At 46.4% G+C, this 27,379-nt stretch overlaps 2 protein-coding genes across 4 annotated transcripts in view; both read left to right on the top strand.

Annotated features, from left to right (window-relative positions):
• Positions 1-20,204, top strand: part of LOC118212183 (zinc finger protein 618-like) — a 28,826-nt gene extending 8,622 nt beyond the window's left edge. For all 3 annotated transcript variants that reach the window (XM_035389840.1, XM_035389839.1, XM_035389842.1), the window contains exons 3-13: positions 4,268-4,439; positions 4,835-4,912; positions 5,844-5,888; positions 6,964-7,053; positions 7,395-7,475; positions 9,781-9,870; positions 11,681-11,767; positions 13,911-13,988; positions 15,571-15,615; positions 17,205-17,324; positions 17,623-20,204. In XM_035389840.1, the coding sequence (XP_035245731.1) occupies positions 4,286-4,439; positions 4,835-4,912; positions 5,844-5,888; positions 6,964-7,053; positions 7,395-7,475; positions 9,781-9,870; positions 11,681-11,767; positions 13,911-13,988; positions 15,571-15,615; positions 17,205-17,324; positions 17,623-19,181 (2,427 nt within the window). In that variant the 5' untranslated portion in view covers positions 4,268-4,285 and the 3' untranslated portion in view covers positions 19,182-20,204. The remainder of the gene's footprint in view (positions 1-4,267; positions 4,440-4,834; positions 4,913-5,843; positions 5,889-6,963; positions 7,054-7,394; positions 7,476-9,780; positions 9,871-11,680; positions 11,768-13,910; positions 13,989-15,570; positions 15,616-17,204; positions 17,325-17,622) is intronic.
• Positions 20,205-25,317: 5,113 nt separating this feature from the next.
• LOC118213402 (pappalysin-1-like) overlaps positions 25,318-27,379 on the top strand; it is an 88,786-nt gene continuing 86,724 nt past the window's right edge. Inside the window, exon 1 of the mRNA XM_035392313.1 lies at positions 25,318-26,411. Coding sequence (XP_035248204.1) covers positions 26,036-26,411 — 376 coding nt within the window. The 5' untranslated portion in view covers positions 25,318-26,035. The remainder of the gene's footprint in view (positions 26,412-27,379) is intronic.

The following is a 27,379-nucleotide window of genomic DNA, read 5'->3' as shown; positions in this document are numbered from 1 at the left end:
GAGCATATATGTAAATTCCAATTAATTTTATATGATAGATTTTATGGGATAGTCTTATAATCTTTACTATTTTTATTGAAATATGCAGGGGCCCATATGAGCGATCTACTGTTCAATTACCCTCCCGCCAAGAAGAGAGGGAAAACAGCTAAACTCTTAAAACCTACTTATTTGGAGCACTTGACACACTTCCCAGAATTCAGCAGCATGAAAACGCTGTGTGTCATTTCCAAAGCGAACCTCCACGATGATTCAATGTTGTTTGTTTATTTGTGTTTTTTTTCTTTTCTTTTTTTTTCTTCTTGTTTTTGCACAATGTGTGCATTTTCTCGCTCTCTCCCCGTGAAAGGAATCAAGCTGTTCCGGGAATAATCATTTTGCGTCAGATTAAAATGTCTGGACGATTTTGACATTTTAAAATTTCTTTTTTTTTTTTTGTTTTTGCTTTGCCTCCTTTGCATTTATTACGGCACATTAAGTAAATTGTTGCTTACTAAGCGCAACTTTCTGCTCAGTAAAAGCCTCGGTGTCGGTTAGCGGTGCCTGTTTTCCCGAGGTCATGTAGCCTAGTTCATTTATGCTTTCATGAATTTTCATGAATCGGAGGATGAATCGTTAATTTGACCCAAAGTTCTCCCATTCTTGGTTGCTGTGGCAACAGCCTTTTGGGAGTGTGACAGCCCTGTTCATTTCCATTCTAATTCAGACCCCCCCCCCCCCCATCAAAGCTAATGGTGTTAAATAATTTTGCAAAGGGCAGTGAAGTAACTTCTCTGAAAGATGCTGAAATGATCTGAGATGACAGCTGTACTCTTCATTATCATCCTTTCTGTTGACGTTTGGCCATAAACAAACTAGGTTTTGGTTTATTTGATTTGTATTCAATCTAACAGCAGTGCTCTTGGGTGAGGAATTTAAGTGAGCATTATGTAAGCCTACTTTTGTTTGATTTAAAAAAAAAAAAATTTAGTATCGACCAGCATTGAAATAAGGTTAAAAGGGAAATACGCGAACTTTCCATTGTATTCAATTAAATTACACAGGGTTTTTGGAAATTTCTTTTAGCGGAGAGTGCAAGCCGATTTTAAGCTCTCCCACTGGATAGATGTGGCTATCTTCCCCCTCCTACTGATCCAATCATTTTCAACCTTGCTTTGTCCCTGTGGATTAAAAAAAACAACAAACAAAAAAACAAATGTCTCCTTTTTATTTTTCTTTTCGTCCAGTTTGAGAAGGTTGGTTGTATTAATCGCCGCAACATTCCGTTAATCGCCGCTAGATTCTCCGTCCGCTGGGGGCGGAGCCGATTGACTTCCTCGGCTCACGCAGCCATCATACTGGAGAACTGCGTTTCCTCAGCATTCCATACTGGACGGGCTGCAGGTATCTGATTGGCTGGGGGACGTTCTGTCGCCCAATAAGACGAGGCCAGTCTGAAACTCGCGATCTGTTGTGTCGGTATTTCACTAGCTGCTTAATTATTGTGGGTCAGGCGCTTGTCAGTGGCTCGTATAACTCTGTACCATATAGCGGGTTAAATAGACTGCGGTAAACATAAAATTAGATTATTTTGAAAATTATATAAAACATAAACTATAAAAAGTTAGTTACTGGATTCACTGATGAAACTGCATTAGATGAGGAAGGTGCTTTGGCTCAAATGTTCTTATAAGTTCCCCTGGGCGAGTTCCTTGTAGTTAACCATTAAAAGTGTGACCTTTGTTCATTAAATTTGCTGCACACGCAAACTCATTCACACCAGGGTGTTTTGAATAACATAAGCATGCCAAAAAGTGGGTTTATGATCCATCCTAATGAACTGTGGGCTTCGAGCTTTGCCAGTAAAATGTTCTGGAAGTAAACATAACAATATTGCATGGTCTTCTTAAAGTAACGGTACACTATCATTTTTACGTATTATTTTGTGTTTTATTGTCTTTTGGTTATCCGATTAAAGATTTTGCCTTTTAATCAAGGGTTGGGGTGGGGTTTGTATTGCGTTGTTGCTTGGAAACTTTCTGGCGATTTCGATGTAGCGAATGCGGCGGTTGGAAATCCCTTTCTGTGAGATTTTACACGGTTTTGCGGGAACGCGGAACATTCCAGAACGTCGGAAAGACCCTGGCAGTTTGATACACACCATCCTTCTAGAGCTCGACTACCCAATGTCCCACATTTCCTACTGCGAGGTTACAGGCCGTACGACAATGATCAGATGTGACTTTTCACAAAGGTCACATAACCATTCACATATTTTAATTCATATATATATATATATATATATATATTATTTTTTTTTTCATGCGGTTTTCTCATTTGTGAAGCGCAGTGCACTGAAGGCTGCTGGGAGAGTGGAGCACCGCGCCCGGCTCTCCGGCACAATGGCTAGCGTAGCCCGGCTGAGCCGCTCTCCCATTCACTCTCACACAACGCAGCCGGCTCTGAATGCAGAGTAAATGACTTTGCGGGCTGGGCAGAAATTGCCTGGCGACCCCCCGATAGTGGAGAAAATGTAGCTGAAAGTGGCCGTTTAAAAAAAAACGCGACGCCGGGGGCCGCCGCTGAACTCCGCGACGGCTCGAACGGCGGCCTTCCGTCGAAGGAACGTGCCCCGTCCCGCCTCACCGCGCGCCCCGACTCGTCTCAATCGACCAATGGCTGCTCCCGCTTCCCACGGCCGTTCATTTTGACTCGTTTTGGCAACCCTGACCCGCCCGCCCTCCCCACCCCCCCCCGCGAAGATGTTCCTGATTTTTGCGCCGTCAGAGCCTACAATTACTTAATTGCGTTAATTACCAAGCTTAATGAGCGCAGGTCTGCTGGAGGTTTTCAGTTGACCTTCCAGGTTCTGAATATCAGGCTCGGACTCTTAATAATAATACACCAAAAGAATCATAGCGAGCGGAGATGAAAGAGAAACCAGGAACGTTAGCGCCAGTCACACCATGACCGCGGGCACCTGCTCCTGATCTAGGCGTTTATTTTCAGTTAGGCGAGGGAGACGCTAGGTTCGCTTTATCGAAAAAAATAAAAAAGAAAAGCGATTGTAAAATTTGCTGTTTTGCACGCGGCAGGCTGGAGATTGGAATCGGCCTGCATTAGACAGAAATGTTTTGGTTTTTTTTGTTTTTTCTTTTCTCGTTGTTCGGCAAGGCGGACGGTTTGTTTCGGAGCAGAAACGCAAACGCGGAGCTGCTTTGTCCTCGTGCCAGTTTCACGCGAGAGAACGGCCTGTGCTCACCCTCCGTGGGACTGAGTGTGGAGCGCGTGTAGCGGACGGGAGGGTGTACGCGCGTTGGACGCACGCCTGCGCAGGCGCGTATCGCTATCTCAAAACCGCGCCGTTGAAATGAGAACGAAACTGTCGGGCGGATGCCAGCCAGGTATTTGTTGATCTGGGCTCAAACGCTGTTGTCTGCGTAAAAATAGCAACACGCCAACAATGCAGCCGACCCCGCCTCATCTAAAGACTCAGACGGGGGTGAGGTCACTTGCTATTTATACAGCGTACACAGGACGGGAAGCCGGCAAAGGTGTTTGCGTTTGGGTGCGCCAAGTGTAAGATGGAGCCCACAGTGTTTTGTGCAGATGTTGCAGAGGAGAAGTTCAACGGACCCAATTATTGGTTACACACCGAAACTATTGCAGGGCAGAGAGATGGCTTTGTGCTGTCCGCAACCATCAAGATCTATTAGTAAATGAATAATGCTTTCTCTATTTTTCTCTTCTTTTATCCTTCTCTCCCCACCTCCCTACTTTTCTCTTTTTGCCCCCCCCCCCCCCTTTGTATGTCTCTGTATTTGACTTTGTATGTCTCCCTCTACGCTTACTCGTGGTGCATTCATTTAACTCTTTCACTACTTTCACCCCCTTCGCTTTCTCTTTCCTCCTTCTCTTTCTCTTACTCTATCCCCCTTCTCTTTCTCTATCCCCCTTCTCTTTCTCTTACTCTATCCCCCTTCACTTTCTCTTTCTCTCTCCCCCTTCTCTTTCTCTTACTCTATCCCCCTTCACTTTCTCTTTCTCTCTCCCCCTTCTCTTTCTCTTACTCTATCCCCCTTCACTTTCTCTTTCTCTCTCCCCCTTCTCTTTCTCTTACTCTATCCCCCTTCACTTTCTCTTTCTCTATCCCCCTACTCTTTCTCTCTCCTCCTTCTATTTCTCTTTCTCTATCCCCCTTCACTTTCTCTTTCTCATTCCCCCGTCTCTTTCTCTATCCCCTTCTCTTTCTCTTTCTCTATCCCTCGTCTCTTCCTCTCTCCTCCAGGAGCGGCGTGAGAGAGGGATGAGCGCGCAGGAGGTTCCCGCCACGGGGGCGGAGTCGGGGGACTCGACGATGAAGAGGGAGCCGAGCTCCAGCAACGGGCCGGCCCCCGAGAGCAGCTCGCCGGCCGAGATCTGCGTCATCATCGGCGAGTCGCACAACGCCCAGACGCCGGGTACGCCCGGCCCCGCCCCGCCCCACCCCGCCCCACCCCGGCCCGGCCCCACGCCGCCCGCGCCACCCCGCGAATTCCCGTTTTAAATGCCTCTGAAACTATTTTTTAAGGCTAATTATGAATCGCGACGTAATAACAGCAAACCACACGCGTAGTGAAAGCACAGCAAACATGCAGTGGTGCGTGTAATGCAATTCTGTGCTGGAGCTGTGGGGAGCTTTTCTTTGCCACTGTTGCTTTAGGCTTGCTCCTGTGGGGGTTTAGGCCAGGGTTGTCTGTGAAGCGTATTTTGTGACAATTGCTGTGAAATGCGCTGTATAAATAAAATTTGATTCGATTTGATTTGATTTGCTCTCTGGGAAGCGTTGAAGTTTGCTCTCGTGCGCTTTTTGCAGGGTCGTACGTGTGCGGGATCTGCGGCAAAAAATACAAGTACTACAACTGTTTCCAAACCCACGTCAGAGGACACAGAGGTAAGGCCAACCGAAATTTCTGGGGTTTTTTTGCGAATTGTTTCCGTTTTAACGTTTGTTTTGACAGTTTTTGTGTGAAGGATATCTTGGATATTTCCGGAAGTTTCTGATGATGACCTGATGGCTTCACAATGACCGTAGGATCATTCAGGGGTTTGTGGTCTAAAGAAGGGGGGCGTTCAACCTTCTTTCGATCCAGCGATTGTATTTTAAGAAAAATGGGTGGGGTGATGGGTTTTTTGAGATTGCCATTGTGGACCTGATGGGATTGGGGGTTGAGTTTGCAAATGTGGACCTGGGCATGGGGGGGGGTTCTGTCTGTGCACCTGACAGCAGACCAGAGAGGCCCGTGTAGTACCTTCAGGGACCCAGTGGACCTGATCTAAAGCAAGAAGATCCACTCTGTGGCCTACTGGTCATTTCCTTCTGCGTTTGAGCTAAATCCTCGACCAAATTTTATTTACTTCTATTATTGGTTCTCCATCACCCACACACTAATGGGGCACCATCCTCTCACTCCACAGCATAGGGTGCAAGTGACTGTCACAGAAATGAAAGAAAAAGCAACGAGCCAAAAATCATAAAAAATTGAAGGGTTTTTTTTTGCTAAATTGTGGATCATGTTAAAGAGGTAATTGCTCTTGAGGTAGAACTCTCATTCAGACTGATGGAATATTCATTATCCCGGTAGTTCATTCCAGCGCCCCTAGACTGCTGTGACACATGTTGGAATGGGGGGTGCAGTTACAGGGGAAATTTCAAAATCAAGTTTGGAAGAGATTTTATTTTCATTTTTTTTCCTGTGGCACTTGAGAGCAGTAGTGTTGTGCCGGAGAGCTGAAGAGCAGCCGCATCCCAGTAAAACGTGTGAAGTGTTGTGTCTCGCGTTTGTCACAGCGAGCCGGAATTTAACCGTTTCCCTCCCCCGCAGAGTCTGATGGCGGTTCAGGAGAGGGAGGGTCCCAGTCAACAATCAGTGAGTGCAAGGGCTCACCCCGCCCCAAAAGTAGCGCCTCTTACCCTCCACCGACCTTTGACCCTCTCTGCTACAATAAACATTTTTAAAAAAAGAAAAAGACTGCCAAGCTGTAAACAGATGCTGGTTTATACGTCCATTATGGCATTCGAATGAGTCATTGGAGAGTTGAGACTTCATGGAGACTGCCTGTGATGATCGTAAAATATGTTTTGTTAAAATTGCAACAACAAAAAAAAGTCCATGGTCTGTCTTGTATTAAAACCTCTGAATGCAGGGGTGGGTAGCCTTCACTGAAAAAATAATGTTTTGGTTCTCCCAATTAAAAATAGTATCTGATTACAATACCACTTTTGAGTTTGCTCGAAGATTCAAGGTTCAAGACTCCGTGGTTATAAATTATAAGTTCCGATGACGAGCCTTTAATAAGGTTTATTAACTCCTATCGTCCATTCGGCTAAAATGTTCAGAAAAAAATTTGTAGTTTTCTGAACTATATTTAATGACTTCATTCAAATACAAAACTGAAATGACCAAGTTCATGTAACTAAGAATTTTAAACTGTGCCAACATGATAAATAAAGGTGTTTGTGAGGTAATATAAAGGCCTGGCAAAATTCCATCCATCCGTCCATCCATCCATTTTCCATACTGCTTACTTCTGATCAGGGTTGTGCGGGAACTGAAAGGCAAATATTTTACTGGACCTATTAGTCTTACTTCAAAAGTACAATATGAGCATAGAATTTATAATCCACTGAACCTTGAACCTTGAAAGTTGAGCAAACTCTGAAGTGCTATCGTAGTGAGTTACTTAGAAATTTTTAATGGGGAGAGCCTTTCTAAAATTTTGGGTCAATGTAAGTTTGACCAGTATCATTGAAGGTGAAATTCATGCCATCACATTAGCTCGTTTCAGAATGTCACACATTCTAAAGCTAAGCTTTGAACTGTCCGTTGTGTTCTTCATCCCTGGTTCTTGTCTGTTGACTAAATGAAGTGAGGAGACTGCCCCCTGCTGGTCTGGCATGGCAGCAGTGCTGAACGGTGTGTGGTTTTTGTGTGTCTGTCGCAGATAACTTCCGCTATACCTGTGACATCTGTGGGAAGAAGTACAAGTACTACAGCTGCTTCCAGGAGCATCGCGATCTTCACTCCGTCGACGGTATGCTCCTCGCTTCCCGCTAACCTCTACCTCCCTCTAGCCCCCACACCCTCCAAACCCCCTCACCCCCACCAACCCAGTAGGCTGAGGTCTGTGAGGCGTTTTATCTGTTCATTTAAGTGGGGACAGTCATTAGGATGGTTATCACATACAGGTGGATCATCAGGTACATCACTGTCCTGTCTAGACTTTAAACCTGTTTCATAGTGCCTTCTGGTATGCATGGGACACGGCTGAGTTTTATAAGCATACATCTGGAGAGATTTGTGATGACTTCTGTCTTCTTCCCCGACGACTCCGTGACTCCTCCCTATTCCCCCCAACCCCTCCAATCTCTTCAGACCCCTACGACCAGGTGGTCATACCTGTGGACGACTCAAAAGAGGAGGAGCCTATTGAGCCCTTCCTGAAAATTGGACCAAGTAAGTACCAGTGAACCAATTAGAGGTTTTTGTCGAGAAGTGCTGGGAGCTGATTGGTTCTTACAAGGCAATCAAAGGCAAATTATGCAGGATTTTTACCTTATATATATATAAAAATATTATAAAATAACCATACTAAGACATCTAGGAATGCACTGGCAATCTGCGTGTTTACGCACTTTCACGGAATTTGTGAACTTTTACCTGTATTTGTCGTTCTAAAATGCGTTTCACAGAGAGACACTCAAGGACAGAAACAGGTGATGGGAAAGATTAGGTCTTAACCCCCCAAAAATCGATATTACAACATTTTTTTTAAAAGAAATGATCATTTATGTATTTCCCAGTGTGAGGAAAGAACACTCAAACGTTGGCATTTCACTGGTTTGTTCTATACGGCCGTCAGGCAAGAGCGTACAGGCGGTTCCAGTACGTGCTTCATGCTTTGTGCACTTACTCTGTTCTGTTCTGTCCGGTATTTGCTGCCGATTTTCGCTTGAACACACACATAACTGGAGGTTTTCGTGCTTTCACGCTCTGTTGTGCCAGGGCTGCTCACGCACACGCACTTTAAGAGCTGCACTTGTTCACAAACTTTTTACATTTTTATTTTATTTGTCCTATTTAATCAGGAAGTCTCATTGACACCAATCTCCCTTGTTCAAGAGAGACCTGCTAACATGCAAACATATGAAAGCTTTGCTCAGACATGCATTAACATACAGATACAGCGGTCACATATCAGACAACAAGTACATCAAAGGAGACGAGTACAAGCGTTCTTAAAAAGACTTTAATTTGAAGGTTTTTTTTGTAATTTATTCCATGTGCAGTAATTAAAACCTCTTTTGCCAAACTGAAACCCATAGGCGGCCAGCATTGCTTGTCTCAGAGTTGTTGGCTACGCAGCTGCTGTAGTAGTCCATCCATTTTAATGGCCAGCCCGTGCATATATTTGCTTATCCGCCTTGTTTTTGTGCGGCTAAGTATCATTTTGGTTGGGACAGAATAATGATCTGCAGCAGCATGTTTTCATTCACCGGTTGCAGATTTCTGGCTGGATGAAGTGATAAGCTTACTGTCTCTTATCTGTCATGGGTGCGGTCGTATAGTTTTTAAATGACTCGTTAGCAGCCGGTTGATGTTAGCGGCTTCTCTTCCTTTCCACGAGAGAGAGAGAGAGAGAGGGAGAGAGCGAGAGACACATGTAACTGCCACGTTCAGTAAATGGATTCCTGGAAAGAAAAAGCCATGTAACTTCTGCTTCGTCTGCTTTAGGGGCTGTCGCAACAGCAAAACATGTAACTAAATGAGGTTGAAGCTAAGAGATTTAAAATGCAATGGCTATTTAAAAAAACATTGTACTACCGTCCTCTTAAATTGGCTTCTTTGCCAGACATTTTTTTTTGCAGAGACCCAAAGGACACGATAAACACGTAGGCAGACCACACTCTCATGTTTGGCCCCAGGAGGGCACCCCGAAACTGGACTCTTATTTTAGAGCAGTGATACTCACATTCGTATTTGTGAAAATGGTATAACCACTTATTTTAAGCGGCTGGAAATGTTCGGTTCTTCACTTCTGTTTGTTGTCAGCGAGCACAGAGTTCTGCAGAGTTGTTTTCAAGAATGCTTTCGGAAATAAATGTTTTCTTTTTTCAATCTTTTAATTGATGCATTTTCATTAATATTTTGACACCAAATTTGAGTTTGAATATTCTTTTTAAGTACAAGTGTAATGACTGAAACTTTAAACAGAGGAGGTTTCCAAGCAATGGGGGGAGAGACAGAAAAAAAGAGAGTTGTAGAAAGAAAAAAAGTACATTCTACAGTGTAACTGCTCGTAACATGAAGCGTGCGTGTGTGTGTGTGTGTGTGGGGGGGGGGGGGGTGCAGTTGCATTGACAAAATTTCTGAGAAGCTACCAAATTAGCACTAAGAGGTGGTTTTGGTGGGTGTAAAAAAAGGAAGTGGTTAGCATTAGTTGAAAATAGGTCAACACTTCCACTTTGCCAGTCAGTTATAATGAACGAAACCCTGGTAGTGCCGCCTCTCCCCCAAGTCACCACCAACATGTTTGTTTGAAACCGACATACTGCCAGCATAGGTGCCAGTGTGCAGTTTTCTCAGAGTGTTGGGACAAAATGACCAGTACTCAAAGATTTGAGCCAGTAACAGGCCTCATTGTGTAAGATAGAGCCCCAAGTGTGTTAGTGAAATTCAACGTTCAGTAAAACGCATAACTCTTTTTGTTTGTGTTTGCATTTTTAATAGTAATTTGTTTTTTTTACTTTTTGCTCCACAGAGACGGGTATTTACGTCTGTGAGTTCTGCGGGAAGCAGTACAAGTACTTCAACCCCTACCAGGAACACGTGGCCCTGCACGCCCCCTTAAGTAGGTGACCGGACAGCCTTCAAGACTTCATTTCCCAGCATGCAAATTGTGCCTCCCCGTTCTCTTCAAAAATAGCCATTTGAGTTCTAGTAGGACTTGACTTGGCTCATTTGCTTAAGAGAGGACAGATTTTCATGCACATGCACAGTTCTGACAGCGTATCCTAAATTGTATATGATACAAGAAATGTGGTCATTCTGCAGAATGGTGTTTTATGAGAATGAATATTATAAATAATAACTTTATTGAAAAGCTTACATTGGCAAGCACATATATTTTTTTTCTCAAGTGCGAAATGGCTGTGTTCTTCTTCATCCATTGCAAATTCCAACTCTTCACCTTTGGAGATTACATTTTGCAAAGGACGAAGAGTTTTACGGTGTCTTCTGCCGACTCTCATTTCAGACTTCTGAAAGTTAGACAGTCTCACATTTAAATGCAGAACCATATAACAGCGCTGCTTTGTAGCTTCCGAATCACAGGTTAGAGGCCCAGATAGGAACTTTCAAATTTAGCAACTCATTACGGCTGACGAACATTTGGTATATTAACTCTGTGCATGCCATGTTGTTAGCGAGGGTTTTTCTACATTGGCCAGTGTAGTCCATCTCTTCTTTACTCACAGTTATATATGTTTTGCTTGATGAAACTTTTACAGCTGTCACCCTGCTGACTAAGGGCTCTTGCACTTGGGCGCTAGCGTCTTTGCTAGTTTCAGACCGGCGTTGTTGTCATTTTCCCACCAAACACGCTGTTCAAATAGCAAATTAATTTGCGCCCGTCTGGGCAGGTTGGTCTTCAGATGAGGTCAGGCGCATTGTTGACATTGACATTTCTATGCAGCTGAAAGCGTTTGCACCAAGACTGACAGAAATCTGGTCTGAAGTCTCGTTGCGGTTGTTTCATTGTTATTTTAACGGCGCAATTTTAAGATGGCAATGTGCGCACACCCTCCGGTCTGTCACACACAGGAGGGCGCGATTACAATGTCGAGATTACGACTTGGATGGCTGTCCGCCATTATATTACCAATCCGCCATGGTGCAAATGCAAGTGGCTTTGGGCGATGGGAATGGGCGATGGCAGCTGATTGGTTTATCGCATGTTACGTCCAAGACACACCCGTTATAAACGAGAAACCACGTCCTGCCCATTTGAGCCTTGTGCTCAAGCTGTCCGCTGTTTAAATTGCAACACGGCATAAACTCACGTGCGCCCCGTGCGCTAAGATTGTTAAAATGGAGCCCTAAGACTGACATTTTACGAGTTGGTTGAAATGAGATTAAGTTCACTTAAGGTGGGGCACCATAGTGCTGCAGACAAAAACAGAGCTAAGGAATGTGGTTGTTTTAGACTCTAAATTTAAATTTACATATCAGCGTGGTCACAAAGTCTGCCTTTTTCCACCTCAGAAATACAGCCAAGGTGATGACACATTTTTTCAAACGCAGTAAGATGAAGATGGGCTGCTACCTGGTTTACTTTTTTAGTCAGACTACTGTAATGCCCTTTTAACTACCCATAGGTCAGATTAGCAGTAATAGAAACGGAGGCCCTTGGTGTGTTGAAGCCAGAGTTTGACACAGCATTGGACGTTCCCGAGGCAAAAAATCGACTGAAAGAACTGTTTCTTGGAGCAAAGGATGGAATTTCAGGGCTTCGTGAGTCGCACTGAAACTTCAGCGCAGTGCGTCAGGGAGGGTCGCCGTTAGCCATTGTACCGCAATGACACGGTTCGGGTTGGTTTGGACGGAAGGTTGTTCACGCAATGGTGTGGTTCTCTGGTTTTGACGGAAGGCTGTTCACGCAGGTCACTCCTTTGAGATGCAGTCCCCTCGAGCTCCGCAGCGTTTGAAGGACTCCAGGAAGCATGGAAACATGAAATCTGACCAAATAGGTAAAACCGCCAAAACATACAGACACCCCGTGCCTCACTGTTGGTTCATTAATAATGGCAATGTTAGCCATAATCATTGACTGCATGTACAAAGCACCTCTAATCTTATCATTCTCAAAGCGCTTTACAGCAAAGATTGGGGAATTCACCTCAACCACCAGCAGTCTGCTCCCTGGCGGTTGTGTGGCCGCCATTTTGTTTCATAACTGTCAGTGCCCTGTGTTATCATGATCTCTGAATACTGGCGGTGCCTGTCTACAGGTCAGAATACATGCAACCCAAATATGCATTAAATTATATGACCATTAAATGGATTTACTGCTCTGTTTGCCATATTCAGAAATATCTTCCTTAGTCATACAGTGTGGATAAAAGAACATTTTAACCCTTTAAGGCATTAGATCAGAGCTGTGTCATTAGAATGTTCTAAACTGAACATTCTAATTCTTTAGTAACAATCACCACTGGCAACTGTAAGCAATGGAGTTCTAGAACACTGTTTTTGAAAAAATATTCTAAATAACTACTACTCTGCCTTAAAGAGGCAGTATGAAATGGGGGGAAGTGGGGGGTGCTTTTTCAGACCCAAAAGACAAGCAGAAGAAAGAAATTTCTAGAGAACAGTGACACAGGCGATGGGGGGAAAAAAGGCAAGAGTAGAAATTCTATGCATCAGCGTTACATGAAAGGCGAAATAGCAGCAATAAAGAGGCTGTGCGATAATAAAGGCAGGGCTGCGAGCTTTTTACGGGTCCCGTTTTTAAAATGGCCTGTGGAGGCGTGGCCGAGACTGCGGGTGAAGGGTCTGAGGAGGTCTTTATTGGCGTGACAAAATTAGCATTTGTATTGCTGAAGCATGACAAAGAACATGTGAAACATCAGATTGCAAACAGTAATAACAGAATAATTTTACATATATATATATGTACATGTATACACATACAGGTACATATATATGCATATACAGTATATACATACTAAATATACAGTATGTACATACACATAAAACATTAATTATAACACGATAACAGCCAAGATAACAACAGTGTGTTGATTCTGAGCTTCTGTGAGTGAGTCTGTGTGTTTGTGTATGTGCACGTCGATGTATGTGTGTGTGTGTGAGTGTAAGTGTATAATTCGTCCAGGTGCGTAGAACTGCCGAAATCCGTCCTGCTAGAGTTGGATAAGTATCTGCGTTCGTTTGCTAATTACATACCGCGTTAGATTTTAAACTTTTCCCTGTGTGGTAACTGTTCTTTGTTTTTAGGTTGTGTTAGGTTTCTATCTACCACTTTTGATTCTTAGAATTGATAGATTGCGATTATTGCACTATTACAGACTGTGAACCTGTGTAATCAGCGCGTTATTCCACTCCGGTTTTCAGTTGCTAATTAGGTACACTAACATGCCAGCCAGATACCTCCGTTCTGCTACCTAAGGACGCCTGGCACCTCCCCCTCTTCGCACCTGCACTTCCAGAACACGTCTCCTGTCTGTTCTGGCCCCACGATGGTGGAATGACCTCCCCGTGGAGGTCAGAACAGCTGAGACACTGACCCAATTCAAGCGATGACTGAAGACTTACCTCTTCAGGCTGCACCTCTCCCCATCCCTCCCTACCCCCCTGTAAATGACTGTAAGCTTAGGGTTGTAACTAGGCAGCTGTTTCGTAGGTGACTTGGGTGCATTAACTGTCTTAACTACTGCTTGTATTTTTTCCATAGACTGCATTGTTGCCGTTCTCGTTGTGTTAGTGTTAATCAGTTTAACCATCAGGGTCCAAGTTGAACTACGCGGTTGTTCCCTGCACTTGGACCGGTACTTCTCTCTAGGGTTTTCGTCATACTTGTTCCTGGTTATGGTTATACACTTTGTTGTACGTCGCTCTGGATAAGAGCGTCTGCCAAATGCCTGTAATGTATGCATGTGCGTTTGAACTGTAGCATGTGATGTTTTGTCACTCACTGTCTTCGAGTGCATGGCATTAAATCACATTTTTGAAATATTTTCCCTAATATGGTCACAGTTATGGCATTTTATAAGGAAGTGCACCTCATTTTCAACCTCACCTGTCGTACAGTGACCGCACATGCTCAGTTCTGCTGGTAGCCAGGATTTTTAAATGCTCTTCTCTGATTCGCAGAGAGCCCTTTCAGCCGCAAGATGGAGAAGAAATCGCAAAGCACCCTGGGAGAGACCAACAGCTCACAGAACTCCAGCGGTAAGCACCTCCCCCATTAGCTCCGCCTCCGCTGACCTCACAGCCCCCCCCCCACTCCACTCAATCGGTCTTATCGCGTACTTTAGTCTCAGAATTAGGTTTTTTTTAGAGTGGGAACTGGCTTGGCAGCAGATTGGAAGGTTAGAAGCATGGACTTGTGGGTGAATATTTATTTAGCTGCTGCCATCTGTGTAATTAAGGGCTCAAACTTGTAATCATTACATGACATTACAGGCATTTAGCAGACACTCTTATCCAGAGCGACTTGCACAACTTTTACATAGCATTTACATTGTATCCATTTATACATACTGAAGCAATTCAGGTTAAGTACCTTGCTCAAGGGTACAACGGCAGTGCCCTACCCAGGAATTGAGCCTATGACCTTTCGGTTACAAGCCCAGTTCCTCACCCACTGTGCTACACTCCCATTGGCTAGGCTAAATAAGGAGCTTAGCTGAGTTCTGTGTGCATCCGTGTTGAGGTTCATGATAATGCGTGATAAACAACGAGCCCGTGTTATTGTTTGTTTGGCGGGTGTACCGTTATGTTGCCTAAGTAGAGTTCACGTGTGAGTCATGCTATCCACGTAGCTTTTCGGTTATACTTTTGGAAATGGAGGAGCCATGAGAACCTCTGACTCCACTGCAACCCAGGAGTGCCATTTGGAAATATTACAAGTTCTGTGCCGTTAGAGACAAAATAATAACCAAAGAGAGAGTTTGTATGTATGTGTGGAAACTGCCATACTAAACCTCCAAAGACTGCCACTCTTCCCCCCCCTGCAAATAATATCAGTTAGTTGTTTATTAATGATCGACTCATGCATTATAATTTTTTTTTATAACCGTTGATCTACCAAGTCATAATTTGTTTTGTTATAGCCAAGCACATTTAAGCTTATTTAGGTAATGTTTTATTTAAATTTTGGCGGTAGAAAATTTGAACGAATTTAAACTAATTTCTCCTTTATAAGATTTGTTCTAACTCACTTTCTTGAAAAAAGTGACAGCCCTAATTTGTAGATTGTTTCAAGTATATAGGAAAATGTAGTTAAAATACATAACAATAGGACATAACACAGGAGTTGTAAAAATGCACAGCCAATGTAGTGTTTAGGCATGATTTTGTTCTCTGAGTAGTGGGGCCTGACTGGCTAGCTCAAGTTCCATTCAGTGTCTCCACGGCAACATATGTGATGATTGACAAGGAAGCTCTAATTTCGTGTGCGCTTATTGATTTAAAAAAGGGATCAAGTTGGACCCTCTATGTGGGTTATTTATTTATTTATTTATTTATTTATCCTGTGTCCTCTCGCACTCGCTAGGAAGAAAATAACATTTAAAATGAGTTGTCCTTCTCCGGTATACCAGCAGCTTTTGTCTTTTGTTTAGAGAAACTCGCCATAGGTTTGCTTTAAGGGTGCACTCGTGTGCTTCTTACGTACATTTATTAAGATAATCCACCCGGGAAGCGGTCTGGCGAGAGACAGGTTTGGGGACGTCTGCAGTTAGACGTGCAGAGAAAAGGAGCAGTTCAAATGCCGTCTTCTCACTCTTTACTCTTTCGCCTCCTCCCGCAGGTGCCATGTGCCCCCTGGTGTCTAGCTCCTTCCCGCCTCCGCAGAGTAAGTCATTTTTCTCTCTAACCGGGAACTACAAACTGCGCCAACCCCTCGCCGAATCCCTCCTCCCCCTCCTCCGTCCGGTGGCTGAGCTTTAGCGGGGTCCTGTGCACGTGCGCAACGATTTTTCGTCCTCCCTCAAGCCGTGAAAACGTTCTTTCTTACCCTCGTCTAAATTGATGACTCGGTCCCATTGTTTCTGTGGAAGCATTCCCGTTTCAGACTGCATCGAAAATACAGTTTACATTTGAATGTGTCTTTGTGTGAGTAGGCTATCCGCGGGTTGGAAAATGAAAGTCCATTTGACCGTGCGTTTTTCAACGGTCTGCTCGGCACAGCCCTGCCGTACCCAAAACGAAAAGGCGAAATCGCGAAAAAATATCAGTGTTTGCGCTTACAATTGAATTTACTTTTTTTGCAATCTCACGATTTGTTACTGAATAGAAAATGAAACCTCGGTGTGCGATTGCTCGACAACTACACTGCAGTTTCACCGGAGTCTCGTCCATTCCCTGACTGAACTGCACAGCAGCCCAATCTGATTTTCACCCACTGCAGGGAGCTGTCAGTCATTTACAGTGGGTGGAGTTTACAGGAGAGGCGGGGGACTGCCAGCATCTTTGTGCCTCCGCGACGGCACAGCCGTGGCCGGAGGCATTGTGTTTTCGGGTTGTCCGTCCGTTCATCCTTCCGTCCGTCCGTCCCGATTCTCACGAATGCGATATCTCAGGAACGCCTTGAGGGAATTTCTTCAAATTTGGTACAAACGTCCACTTGGACTCAAGGATGAACTGATTAGATTTTGGTGGTCAAAGGCCAAGGTCACTGTGACCTCACAAAACACGTTTTTGCCTTGAGAGAATACAAAACACGTGTTTGCCTTGAGGGAATTTCTTCACATTTGGCACACGCGTCCACTTGGACTCAAGAATGAACCGATTAGATTTTGGTGGTCAAAGGTCAAGGTCACTGACCTCACAAAACATTTTTGGCCATAACTCAAGAATTCATACGCTAATTATGACAAAGTTTCACACACATGTCTAATAGGATAAAATGAAGTGATGACATTTTATATCCAAACTGGCTGCCGGTTGGCGGAGGCATACAACCGCAAGGCGGTATTTATAGTTTGCACATAATTGGGTAAAGAAACTGCAGGTGTGTTACTGATTCATCATTTTTGAGTTTGCATTTTATATTGCATCATAAATTCGCTTGAGTAAACAAATGCATTAATTTAATTTCTTTTTCCCATTTGACTGTTTCGTGAAATTAATCTAATTTAACATGACAATCTGGAAACCCTTTTGAACCTTCTGAAATTGTTAGGTAACCATAGATGTAGTCACCACGTACACCAAACGGCACATATTATAGGGCATAGGAATATTCAAACAGAATTTTGAGCGAAGGTTCCATAAGTTCCTCTGACCCCATTGGCTGCCTGTGTGTGAGGGCTGGACTAAACAGCCTCGTATGCATTTCGGGCGCCAGCCTCCTCTAGGCACAGCTCGCTCTTCCCTGCGACGTTTTCCACCTCTGCCTACGTTACCCACGTTCCCCTGATTTCCTTCCCTTTGCGTCCGCAGCGGACAGCGAAAACCACTCCCCGGCGGGGACCGCCAAATCTCCCCCCGCCCCCGCCCCCGCGGCCCAGGAGCAGTCGTGGAAGTCTCCGCCCACCTCGCAGAGGAACAGCGCCTCTAACCGTGAGTGTCCGCGGACCGGCCGGGAATCTCAGAGGGAAACAGCGCCCCCTCTGGCCGGCTGGGGTAGTAGTGGGCTACTTGCAGGCACGGCGGCAGCATGCGTTTGAGGGCGGATGTTGGCGCTGGTTTAGCCCTGTAGTTACTCTTGGGCATTTCAAATTGGGGTGATAAGGACATTTAGAGTGGCTAGGGTAGGGCATGTAGGGGGTAGGGGGATATAAATCACCACTTGGAGAATCCATCACAAACCGTCAACTTTAAACATCCCCGTAACCCTGTTTCTGTCTTCCCCCCCCAGTCAGCAGCGCCCTGCCGGAGAAGGAGCGGCAGCAGTTGGCGGAGCGGCTGCTGCGGGCGATGTGCGCGGACCTGGGCGCTCTGAGCGTCCTGGGCGGGGAGGACTTCCTGCGGCTGGCGCAGACGCTGGTGGACACGGGGGCGCGGCACGGCGCCTACCCGCTGGGCGAGGCCCTCGGGGGCGGGGACGCCGGCTCGCTGGCACTGCGCCAGCTGCCCCGCTCCTACAACCAGGCCAAGGTGAAGGTGACCTGCGCCCTGGGGGGCGGCTCCGCCCCCGGCATGGCGGTCAGCTGCCACGCCCACACGGGCGGCGCCCGGCCCTGCTACCTGCTCTGCGCCCACCAGGTGGAGGGGGCGCGGCTGCGCCGGTACGTGCTGGGGGCGCGGGAGCTGGACCCGGGGGAGGGGGAGGGGGAGGCGGACGCGGACGGGGACGAGCAGCTGCAGCAGTGGGCCCAGAACGTCCTGTCGGAGTTCGTGATGCCGGAGGCGCGGGCCACGTACGTGACGGAGCCCCGGGGGGCGGGGCTGGGGGCGGGGCGGGTGGGGCTGGGGGCGGGGCCGAGCCTGTGCTGCGCCGGCTGCCAGCTGGGGGCCGCCGCCCGGGCCGCGCTGGCCAGGAAGAGCCTGCAGGCGCGGGGGCTGGGCGAGATCGCCGACCTGCTGGACACCTGCCGCCACCTCGCCGCCGCCGCCGGGCTCCCCTGGGACGGGCCCGAGGACCAGGCCCCGCCCCCGCAGGCCCCGCCCCCGGCCCCGGTCCCGCCCTGCTGGGACCCCACCGCCGAGACGCTGCTGACGGTGCACGGGCACCTGGAGCGGATCCGCCGGGCCCTGGGGAAGAGCCCCGCCGTGGCGCCCCTCCTGCAGGGCCTCAGCAAGCCTCTGCTGGGGGCGCTGGCCTCCCTGCTGGCCCCCCTCCGCCAGGCCGCCGCCGAGCTCAGCTCGGACCGCCGGCCCACGCTGCAGCTGGTGCTGCCCGCCTACCTGCGTCTGGAGAAGCACTACACCGCCAAGGCGGGCGAGGCGGGCGCCGCCGGGAAGCTCTGCCACGGCCTGCTGGAGGCGCTCAGGGAGAACTTCGCGGTGGAGCACACCCACCAGGTCGCCATGGCGCTGGACCCGGGGCTCAAGCTCCGGCCCGCCCCCGCCCACCAGCACGACGACATCGCCGCCCGGGTGGCCGAGGCGGCGGCCGAGATGGGGGAGGGCGAGGACGAGCGGGCGGACGGGGAGGCGGAGCCCCCCCCGGGGAAGAGGGGCCGGCGGGAGGCGGGGCCGGGGGCGGGGCTCGGGGAGGCCAGGAAGGAGGTGTTCCGGTACCTGGCGGAGGCCGCGCCCCCGGCAGCGAGCAGCCCGCTGCAGTACTGGCGCGCGGCGGCGGAGCGCTACCCGCGGCTGGCGCGCCTGGCGCTCTGGCTGCTGGCCGTGCCCGCCGTGGCCGCCCGCCCCGAGCTGGCCGCCGCGTGCCGGCAGGCCGTGGCCATGAGGGGGCAGCAGCGCCTCACCGCCGACCAGATGAACAAGCTCATCTTCCTCAAGTCCAACACGGCCTGAGGGCCCCCGCCTCACGCACCCGCCAAAACGCCCCCGGGGCCGGCCTCGTCCCGGGACCGCCTCGGCCCGGCTCCAAGGAGACGCCCCTGCGCCACGGCCGTTTCCTTCTGAGGAGCCGCCCGGTGTCGGACCCTGTCATGTGTTTTTATTATTTTTGGGAGACTGTTCAAAGACGACTCTTGTCCGGTCTTTACGATAACGGTATTTTTTTGTAACCGTACTCCTGATGCCTGTAGAGGTTGTTTTGTTTTTTGTTTGTAAACGATTAAACTTTGAAAATGGCAAAAGCAGTCGAACGCCAGGAGCGCCCACCTCTGGCCTCGACTGCTTCTCTTTAGTTTTATTTTCTGCCGTTTGACTGTAATAATTTATACACGCAAAAATGACTTGAAGATTGTAGATGGCTCACGGAGTGACGCTGCGGTCGTGGGTGACGGTCAGGTTTTTGGAGGGGTTTGTGCGCTCGTGAGCTGAGCCCGGTTGCCTCCCGGGCTCAGCGAGTTTTCCCGCTCTTTCTGACGCCCATTCTTGAGCGAACTTATCCTAGACCTCCAATGCTAGACTTCTATCTTTATCCTCAGAGTTAGTTTTAATTTTTTATTTTTTTAGTTTTCTTTACCTCACTTTCACGCGACTTCTTAGCAATTTTTTCGATTAGTCTTCCTCTCCGGTCACCGCATCAAGTTCGACTTTAAACCTACGGCTAGGTGTGTATTTAGAGCAACATAACTTTTGAAAATGTTTGTTTAGCGTGCTTATACACAGTAGCAAAGTATTCCAAAGAAACGTGCAGGTGTGTGGCTGGTCTCTCTCAGGCCAGGTGGTTAGACTCGCACTGGATTCTGTCAGTAGCTGCCCTGTTTTTTTCCGTTGTGTTACTCGGTCTGCGTTCGACGGCCAATCAGAGCCGTGGGTTTATTTCCACGGGGAGTGGCGATTCAGTCTAACCCCAACGCGCTTTGCCCTTGGTTTATAGAGTGGGAGTGGCCGATTCTGGGTCTGGAGGGGCCGGTGTGAATCGCAGGTTTTGGTAATTGGCTATCTACTCCAACACTGGTTCACTCACAGATTAACCGTTTCATACAGGGAGGACGCGAGGTCGTCACTCATGCGCTTTTGAACAAACGTAGCTAAAATGTCAGATGGCGTGAATGTTAGGGCCAAGTTAGTAATTAAGGCCAGAGGTTGGCATGGAAACCAGAAGCTGCTCAGCCACTGGTTCAGAGTAATGAATTCACACAAACCTACTGAGCAAGCTGAGAACACCACCTAATACAACTTGGTAATACTGGGGGGGGGGGGGGGGGGGGATTTGATGTTTTTAGTAAGTTTGGGGTGACGTGTTGCCCCCGCCAAGATCTACGTCTATGACCCTATCAATGAAACATTTTTAACTTTTCAAAGTTTTTTTTAATTTTTTTTAAGAAATGAGGGAATTCCTTAGTAATACCAAGGTGTATGAGGAAAAAACACAAAACAATGCAAAGGCTGCGTAAGGACAAAGCACACTGCTGTTAGATTGAATACGGGAAATGGCGCGTTTCAGTTAGTTTGAATAGCGGCCAAAGCGCAATGCGTGAATCCGAGGGAAGTGCATTCTGGGTGAGGCATTTCAATACAGCAGTCACCCAGAGTCACCGCGGGCTCCGAATGCGCACATTGCATGCAAATACCGTGACGGAATCTCGATAGCAGGTTTTAGAAATTGGTCGTAGCGTGTCTCGTCATTTCCTACCGGAAGCATTGGACCTGTGAACAGGTTCCCTTTACCTCTGTGTGTAGCCATTTACCCGGGGGGGGGGTGTCAACCGCAGAATAAATTATCGCGAATCTAAGCATTGTTAAATCACCCTGCTAAAGGGAACGTTTTTTGCGGATGAAAGGCAGTGATGTCATAATAGGGGCGGGGCAATTTGCCTTCATCAGCGGTTTCACTAGAAACCCTTTCACCAGTGAAAGGTATTGAGAAAAGATCACAGGATTCAGCTGTAAAAAGTACAAGTAGGCCTTCATTTGCAAACATTGGGGACAGGATGGGGCGAGTTTTATAGCCTGCTAGATCAATGTTTATTAGGAAGGTTCGGTTATTTCAATGATATGCATGCAAATAATACAACACAAACCTGTGTACTACATACGAATTACAGTCAGACCGATATCAAACGAGACATTTTTTGTAGTAGTTGTAATTTGAAGTGGCAGGGCATAAATAATAAAAGAACTGCTGTTTTAATCCACCAGGGGGAGCAAGTGTTCCATAAACGGGCAACTAACTTTCTGTAAAGTCCGATAACATCATACCTCTTTTTATAAACTGTCCTCAGACATAGTGTTCAATTAAATACGTGTTTAATACTGTTATAGAGGAACATTGTTTAAACCAAACAGATGTATTTTTATTGCAAGGCTATAAATTATGGAAAATAACGTGGTTTCATGGAAGGAAGTGAGTATGCTTGTTTTTTTCTTGGGTTCACCTTGCATTGGAAGTTCCAGATGGCAGGGGCTATATTAATATGTACATGTACAAAAAAAAAAGCTGTGTTGCCACATCATTTTTTTTTCCACTTAAGAAGTATGTGTTTCATTTCATTATTTATGAATAAATACAATACTGTAATACTGTATTTTTTTCTATTTTGTGTCATATAACAGAAAGCGGAAAAAGTATGGGTATGCGGTATGTGTTCATGTAAAAATATATTTTTGTTATTACTTTGCAGGACTTGGCAGGTATCATCATGACTTTGGCGTACGTAGTTTGTCTAATCAAGTAGGCCCTAATTTATAGATTTTTTTAGCCACAATATTTTTATATATTGCCGATGATAAGCGTTGAAGGTCTCTTGTTTCTGAACGCCGGACGCTGGCGGTGCTGTGACATGCTCGGCATTGTGTTAGCCACTGTAGGACGTACTGTGCGAATAAACCTGGCTCCTAACGAAACGGAACCTGTGCCTGGCAGCTCTGCTTCTTCTGGGGGGGGGGGGGGGGGGGGGGGAGAGGAGGGAGGGAAAGGAATAACGGCCCTTTTGAGTTTTTAAACGCTGCTACAGTACATTGATGCAAATGGAGTTAGCTAACGTACGTTGCGTGTCATGAGAACACGTTAAAATGCCTGTTTAAATGCTATGTAGTTACTTTTCTTAAGTTGATGAAGCATGCAAAAACTGTCCTATGTTTGAGATTTTTACAAAGGGGAGAACGAGTATATATGCGTGGTTCACGCTCTTTCGTAATGTCAAGTAATTGACAAAAGGTCCTCGTTTGAGCTTTGATAAGAGAACCAACTTCAGATTAATTTATTTGCTTAGCAAAGTAAACATTTGGCCTCTGCCAGCCTGCGTTTGACCCGCGCAGTTACACCGCTGGATTATTGCTGGGGTGATGCGCGTGAAGAAACTCACAATTACGAGATAAATAAGATGCCTTTGGGCAGTACTAGTTACATTTTGTATTTTTCATGTGAAGATCAAAGTATATTTTGTAGTAGCTACTATTAGCATAAGTAAGAGTTAATTTAATTTTGGACCCAACGTGTTCAGTTACTGCGTATGGAAACATGTCTTCTCATTTAATTGGCCATATTACTGTGTATTAAATCCCTGAGCCATTTTATACTTGTATAAAAATGGCTGGTTGCTGTGGCCAACATGGAGGGGGTGCAGATTTGCAAGCGGGCAGGGGGTTGTGGGATATTTCACGAGACAGAGTGGGAACCGGGAATGTGGGGCCCAACGTTGCAACACTTTCGCCCCGAAGCCACTGAGGCGAAAACTCCTTGTTTCCCAGGTTACGTACTGTTACGGTTGCTCTCAAGCCCCCGCAAACATAACGAAGCCAATACCAAGGCTTCCCAAAAACAACCAATAACTCTATTTAATTACACATAAGAGATACTAAAATAGCTGCAAAACACAAGATAAAATCAAGACCCGGCCGTGGTCGAGAGGTGAGGAGATAAAGCCTCCATCTCTTGAGAAGCCGACTCCAGGCATCTTAAAAGGGCACCGCCACAGGTGCTCTCAATTACCTGTAACAAGACACACGCATGTGTCCAAACGGCCAGCGCCCCCACCTGAGGCGGAGGGACGTAACACTTACCGACCACGTTTCACATGGTAATTCGGAAAACATTCCCACAACTCTTCTCTCACAAGCCCTGGACTTGCGCTTTTCCACCCGATTAAACCCAAGCTTTTCGCTGAGAAGTTTGTTTACGCGACGGCGCAAGAGGTGAGGCCGCCTGCACTCTGTTCTTTTGAAAAGAAAGAAGGAAAGAAACAGAATAGTATTCAAATGCACTGGGACCCACCAACGAAAATACGGTACGGGGTGTACAGATTTAGGACTATTGCCGAGTGTCCCAATATTTCAATAAGCCGTTCACGTGGTTTTCAGCTTCTGGTAATCGGTGACGTCGTTTATCAGAATCAGCCCGAGATGAATGCGGGGAGGTTCTTTCGCCTCGCTACCGCGAGAGGGCAGGTTTCCATTGGACAAAAATGTGACCCGATGCCGTTTCAACAGTCGCTCGTTCTGCGTGACATCCTTAGACAATGAAGTCAAAATAAACATCCCCATAAGGTTGCTGTTTGCTGCTGGTATCAATATTTGGATATGTATAAAGGACACCATGTGTACCTGAAAAAACATTGATTTTCGTGGTTTTAACTCATGGTTGTTCAAAATGATAGGCGGCGCGTGTGTAGTCAGTAGGCAGTGACTTGGAACATGCTTGTCAGGATAATGATTAATAGGCTAACTATGGTAGAATAATTTAGGAAATTAAATTAAGAATAATCTGGCTATGCATGTTTGATCAATAAGATCACCAGAAAATAACATTCTAATCTACTGTAAAATGATGATGGTGGTTTTTTGAAATTGTTTTTATCGCTGTTTGTGTTTGTTAAATGAAATTAGAGCGTGAATGTTGGGAATTCCACGTCAAGATGTCTGTTGAAAGAATTTTCCTTTAACGGGCATTCGGGTACCACGTCGGCTAAGTGGTTCCAGTGTGACCGATTAAGTGGGCCACATTAATGGATCGTGCGCAGACTTTCTCCTTTATTTAACCAAGCTAAATCGAAATTGTAATAATGAATTATGTTAGTCGTATTAACGGCCTCGCTCATAGGCGAAATGGAGAGTGATATCCGTGCAGTGTCACTTTAAACCGGAACCGCAACACATTTTCGGGAAGACCTGCTTTTTGGAACTGCCGTCAGTTCCCGCTCGTGGCCACAGCCAAGCAGGGGCCGGAATTAAAACTATCCTCCATTCGTAATATAGGAGAAAAAAACAAATGTTTATGCCGGAGAACCTTACTCTTACCACGACAGTTAACAAAATGCCCGCTGCTTTTGGCCTCTGGGAACAGGGATGAAGACGATGAACTCAGATGAGGATAGCCTAGGCCTTCGCTTGGTGATGGCAAAACAAACAAGCAAAACACTGCAGCTGCAGCCTACTGCAAAATGGATTGCTGCTTGCTTCGACAACTCATAAAAGATATTTTTAATCTTCTAAAAATACGAATTAAACTAAGATACCAACGTCGTATGATTTGAAAAAAAAATCCTTGAATTTAGGTTAGGCTATTGAACAGCGACTCCTTTAAAGTGCGGCCCAACACTGGGAGCACTGTCTTGATAGAGCGTCTAGTAGCCTACTTGGGACGACGACAGTGCCCCTCAAACATCCTTACGTATTATTAAACTACATCCCATGACGATGGCCTACAGAAGGCTGTTCCTCTGCCAACTCACCGATGTTGAACCGTCCAGCTGTGAGTTCTGCCAAATGGCTACGAACTCTAATTGGCCGATGACGCCATCGACTACAACCGCGCGGCAGAATAAACCTGCCTTCCCATGCGTAACTGACAGTGCATCCCGGTCTGTGCAGCCTGACACGCCAACTTGCGTAAACTTGAACGTTCGTATACGACTGTTCCGTTTATAGCCGCTAGAGGGATACCTGCGCCGTCTTCTGAACTCCGTGGAACACCGTCCCGTCTGAGAAACGCCAAATTAAATTGCCGTCAGGGGTTACCTGTGACTTCCCACTCCAGTTTTTTTTTTTAAGCGAAACTTCAGAGTGGCTTGCTTCAGTTTAACAAAGACATGCAAAACAACCAGCCTCCAGTGCGGACGCCAGCCCTGCTCTAAGCCTTCTGCTTCTGACAAATCAATGAAGATTCTCAATGCTGGTTACCCGCTCCCCATCTCTCTTGAAATGCTTCTGCGCGGTTCAACTTTCAAACCTGAGACTCAACTTAAGGAACCCAATTTGGACTTTTAGAGATGTGGCGGGTCACTTTTATTTATTTTCAATTTTATTGATAGTAGGCTATTTATTTTTCTGCGAGATGGACAAGGAAACGGTCTGGAGGAAGCTGTGACAAATTGTGAACGGTTGAGGTTACCGCAAGTAAATCCAGACATGTTTTGGGAACACTGATTGGAATAGCTTCTGACCAGTCGATACAAAATGATTACCTATTAGTCATCCCTTTTTAAATAAGTTTAATTCAATTGAGACGTGGGACACTTGCACGAATTAACATAGTCATCTCCCCCCTCGGTCCGTGTTTTAGAGTAATACTTTTTTTGCTTATAGTGGGGGTAAAAAGGGGGTTGTGCCTTAACATTATAAAAAGAAAAATAACGGCTTAGCCTTATTGTTTGTGTGTCTTGAATGTGTTTCTTGTAAAGCTATTATAATGACCAAATCGAAGACTCTGGGAAGAGGAAGACGTTTATAGGGGGGAAACTAGGAGATAGGATTCTGTGACTTTATTTATTGCTATCGTTAGTTATTTTGAACATTTCTCTTCACCCCTGTTGAAAATGAAACTTTTGACATCGCTCCCCTGGCTTGCCTGCCTCGTGGCTTTCCTCCTGTCTTGTGGATCAGAGTGTGGAATCGTCCGGGGTAAGGCGAGATCTAAAAGAGACTTGGTGCGCATGAGGGAAGCCAAAGCCACCTTCCCCGGGGCGTGTGCCACGCGACTGCCCCGGGGAAAGCGTTCTCTCCCTGGAATGGAACGGCGGTCGCCTCGCCAGTCGCAGGCTGGCTCTTCGGGTCGGCACAAAGCGGTGTATTTTACCGGCAGAGGGGACCAGCTCCGACTCAAGCCAGGTGTTGAGATACCTAGAGGAAATTTTACCCTGGAAATGTGGATCAAACCTGAGGGAGGTCAGCGTTCACCGGCTATAATAGCAGGTAGGCTAATTCCGGTCAGTCAAAATAACAGCTTTGCGAGTGATTGCTCACGAATGATTGAATGAACGCTTTGCACGGCAAATATTTATCGCCTTTCATCCTAGTTATTTACTCTGCTGACGTATTTGTTCTGTGGAACTCTGAAGCTGAAGTTGGTGGGTCGGACGCACCTTTTATCTTGCAACAGACCACGTTTTATGGTGAGAATGTTGATTTTGCAAACTAATCGACTGGTTCATAATAGCCTATTAGTAGACAAAGTTTCAAACATAGAGAGACTAGTTATATTGTGGATTAATTTGGGACCATGGAATTTTAGTTCAATATAACAACGTCGTTAGGCTAATTAAAAAAAGAAAAAGAAATGTTAGGTAGCCACGTTTCATACTTTACATTAGGCTATGTTAATTATATATATGGACATATAACCTAGCCTATAGCGAGGGGATGCCGTGGGCTGTCAGGTGGTAATGTTAACCGTCAGTGAGCGCTACGGGCTTTAACCTATAAGATCCCTGGAAATCTGTATTTGCACGAGTGATATCAAGTAAAATAATCAAACAACAGAAAGTAAATAGCTGATTACGTTGTCTGGAGATCTGAACGGATCAAATGCTGACTCCTCCTGGGTCGACTGAGGTTACGATGCGGCGGCAGCCTAGTGTTTGGGGCTACTCGCTCCACTCCGTATCCAAAACCAATGTTATGCTCTTAGATACGACCATCGCCGAATACCGCTGTCCGACAGCCCCAAATTAAGGCCAGCGTCACATTACCCGCAGACCGCTTCCTAGTAGTTTAAGGGACGGTGGTCAAATTCCCACTTATTTTTTAAGGGGCTCCCTCAAGAGTAGCCCGCAGCCCGGCTTTAATTATTCGATATTTAGCAGGTTTTTATGACCTTGGGTAGACCAGCGTTCTGTGTTTTCAGTGTAATCCACGTGGGAGGAGTTATGTTGGGGATGGGA

Source organism: Anguilla anguilla, chromosome 14 (assembly GCF_013347855.1).
Source record: "Anguilla anguilla isolate fAngAng1 chromosome 14, fAngAng1.pri, whole genome shotgun sequence".
Lineage (NCBI taxonomy): Eukaryota > Metazoa > Chordata > Actinopteri > Anguilliformes > Anguillidae > Anguilla > Anguilla anguilla.
Note: the sequence above shows the minus strand (reverse complement) of the source record. Positions and strands in the feature narration are given on the sequence as shown.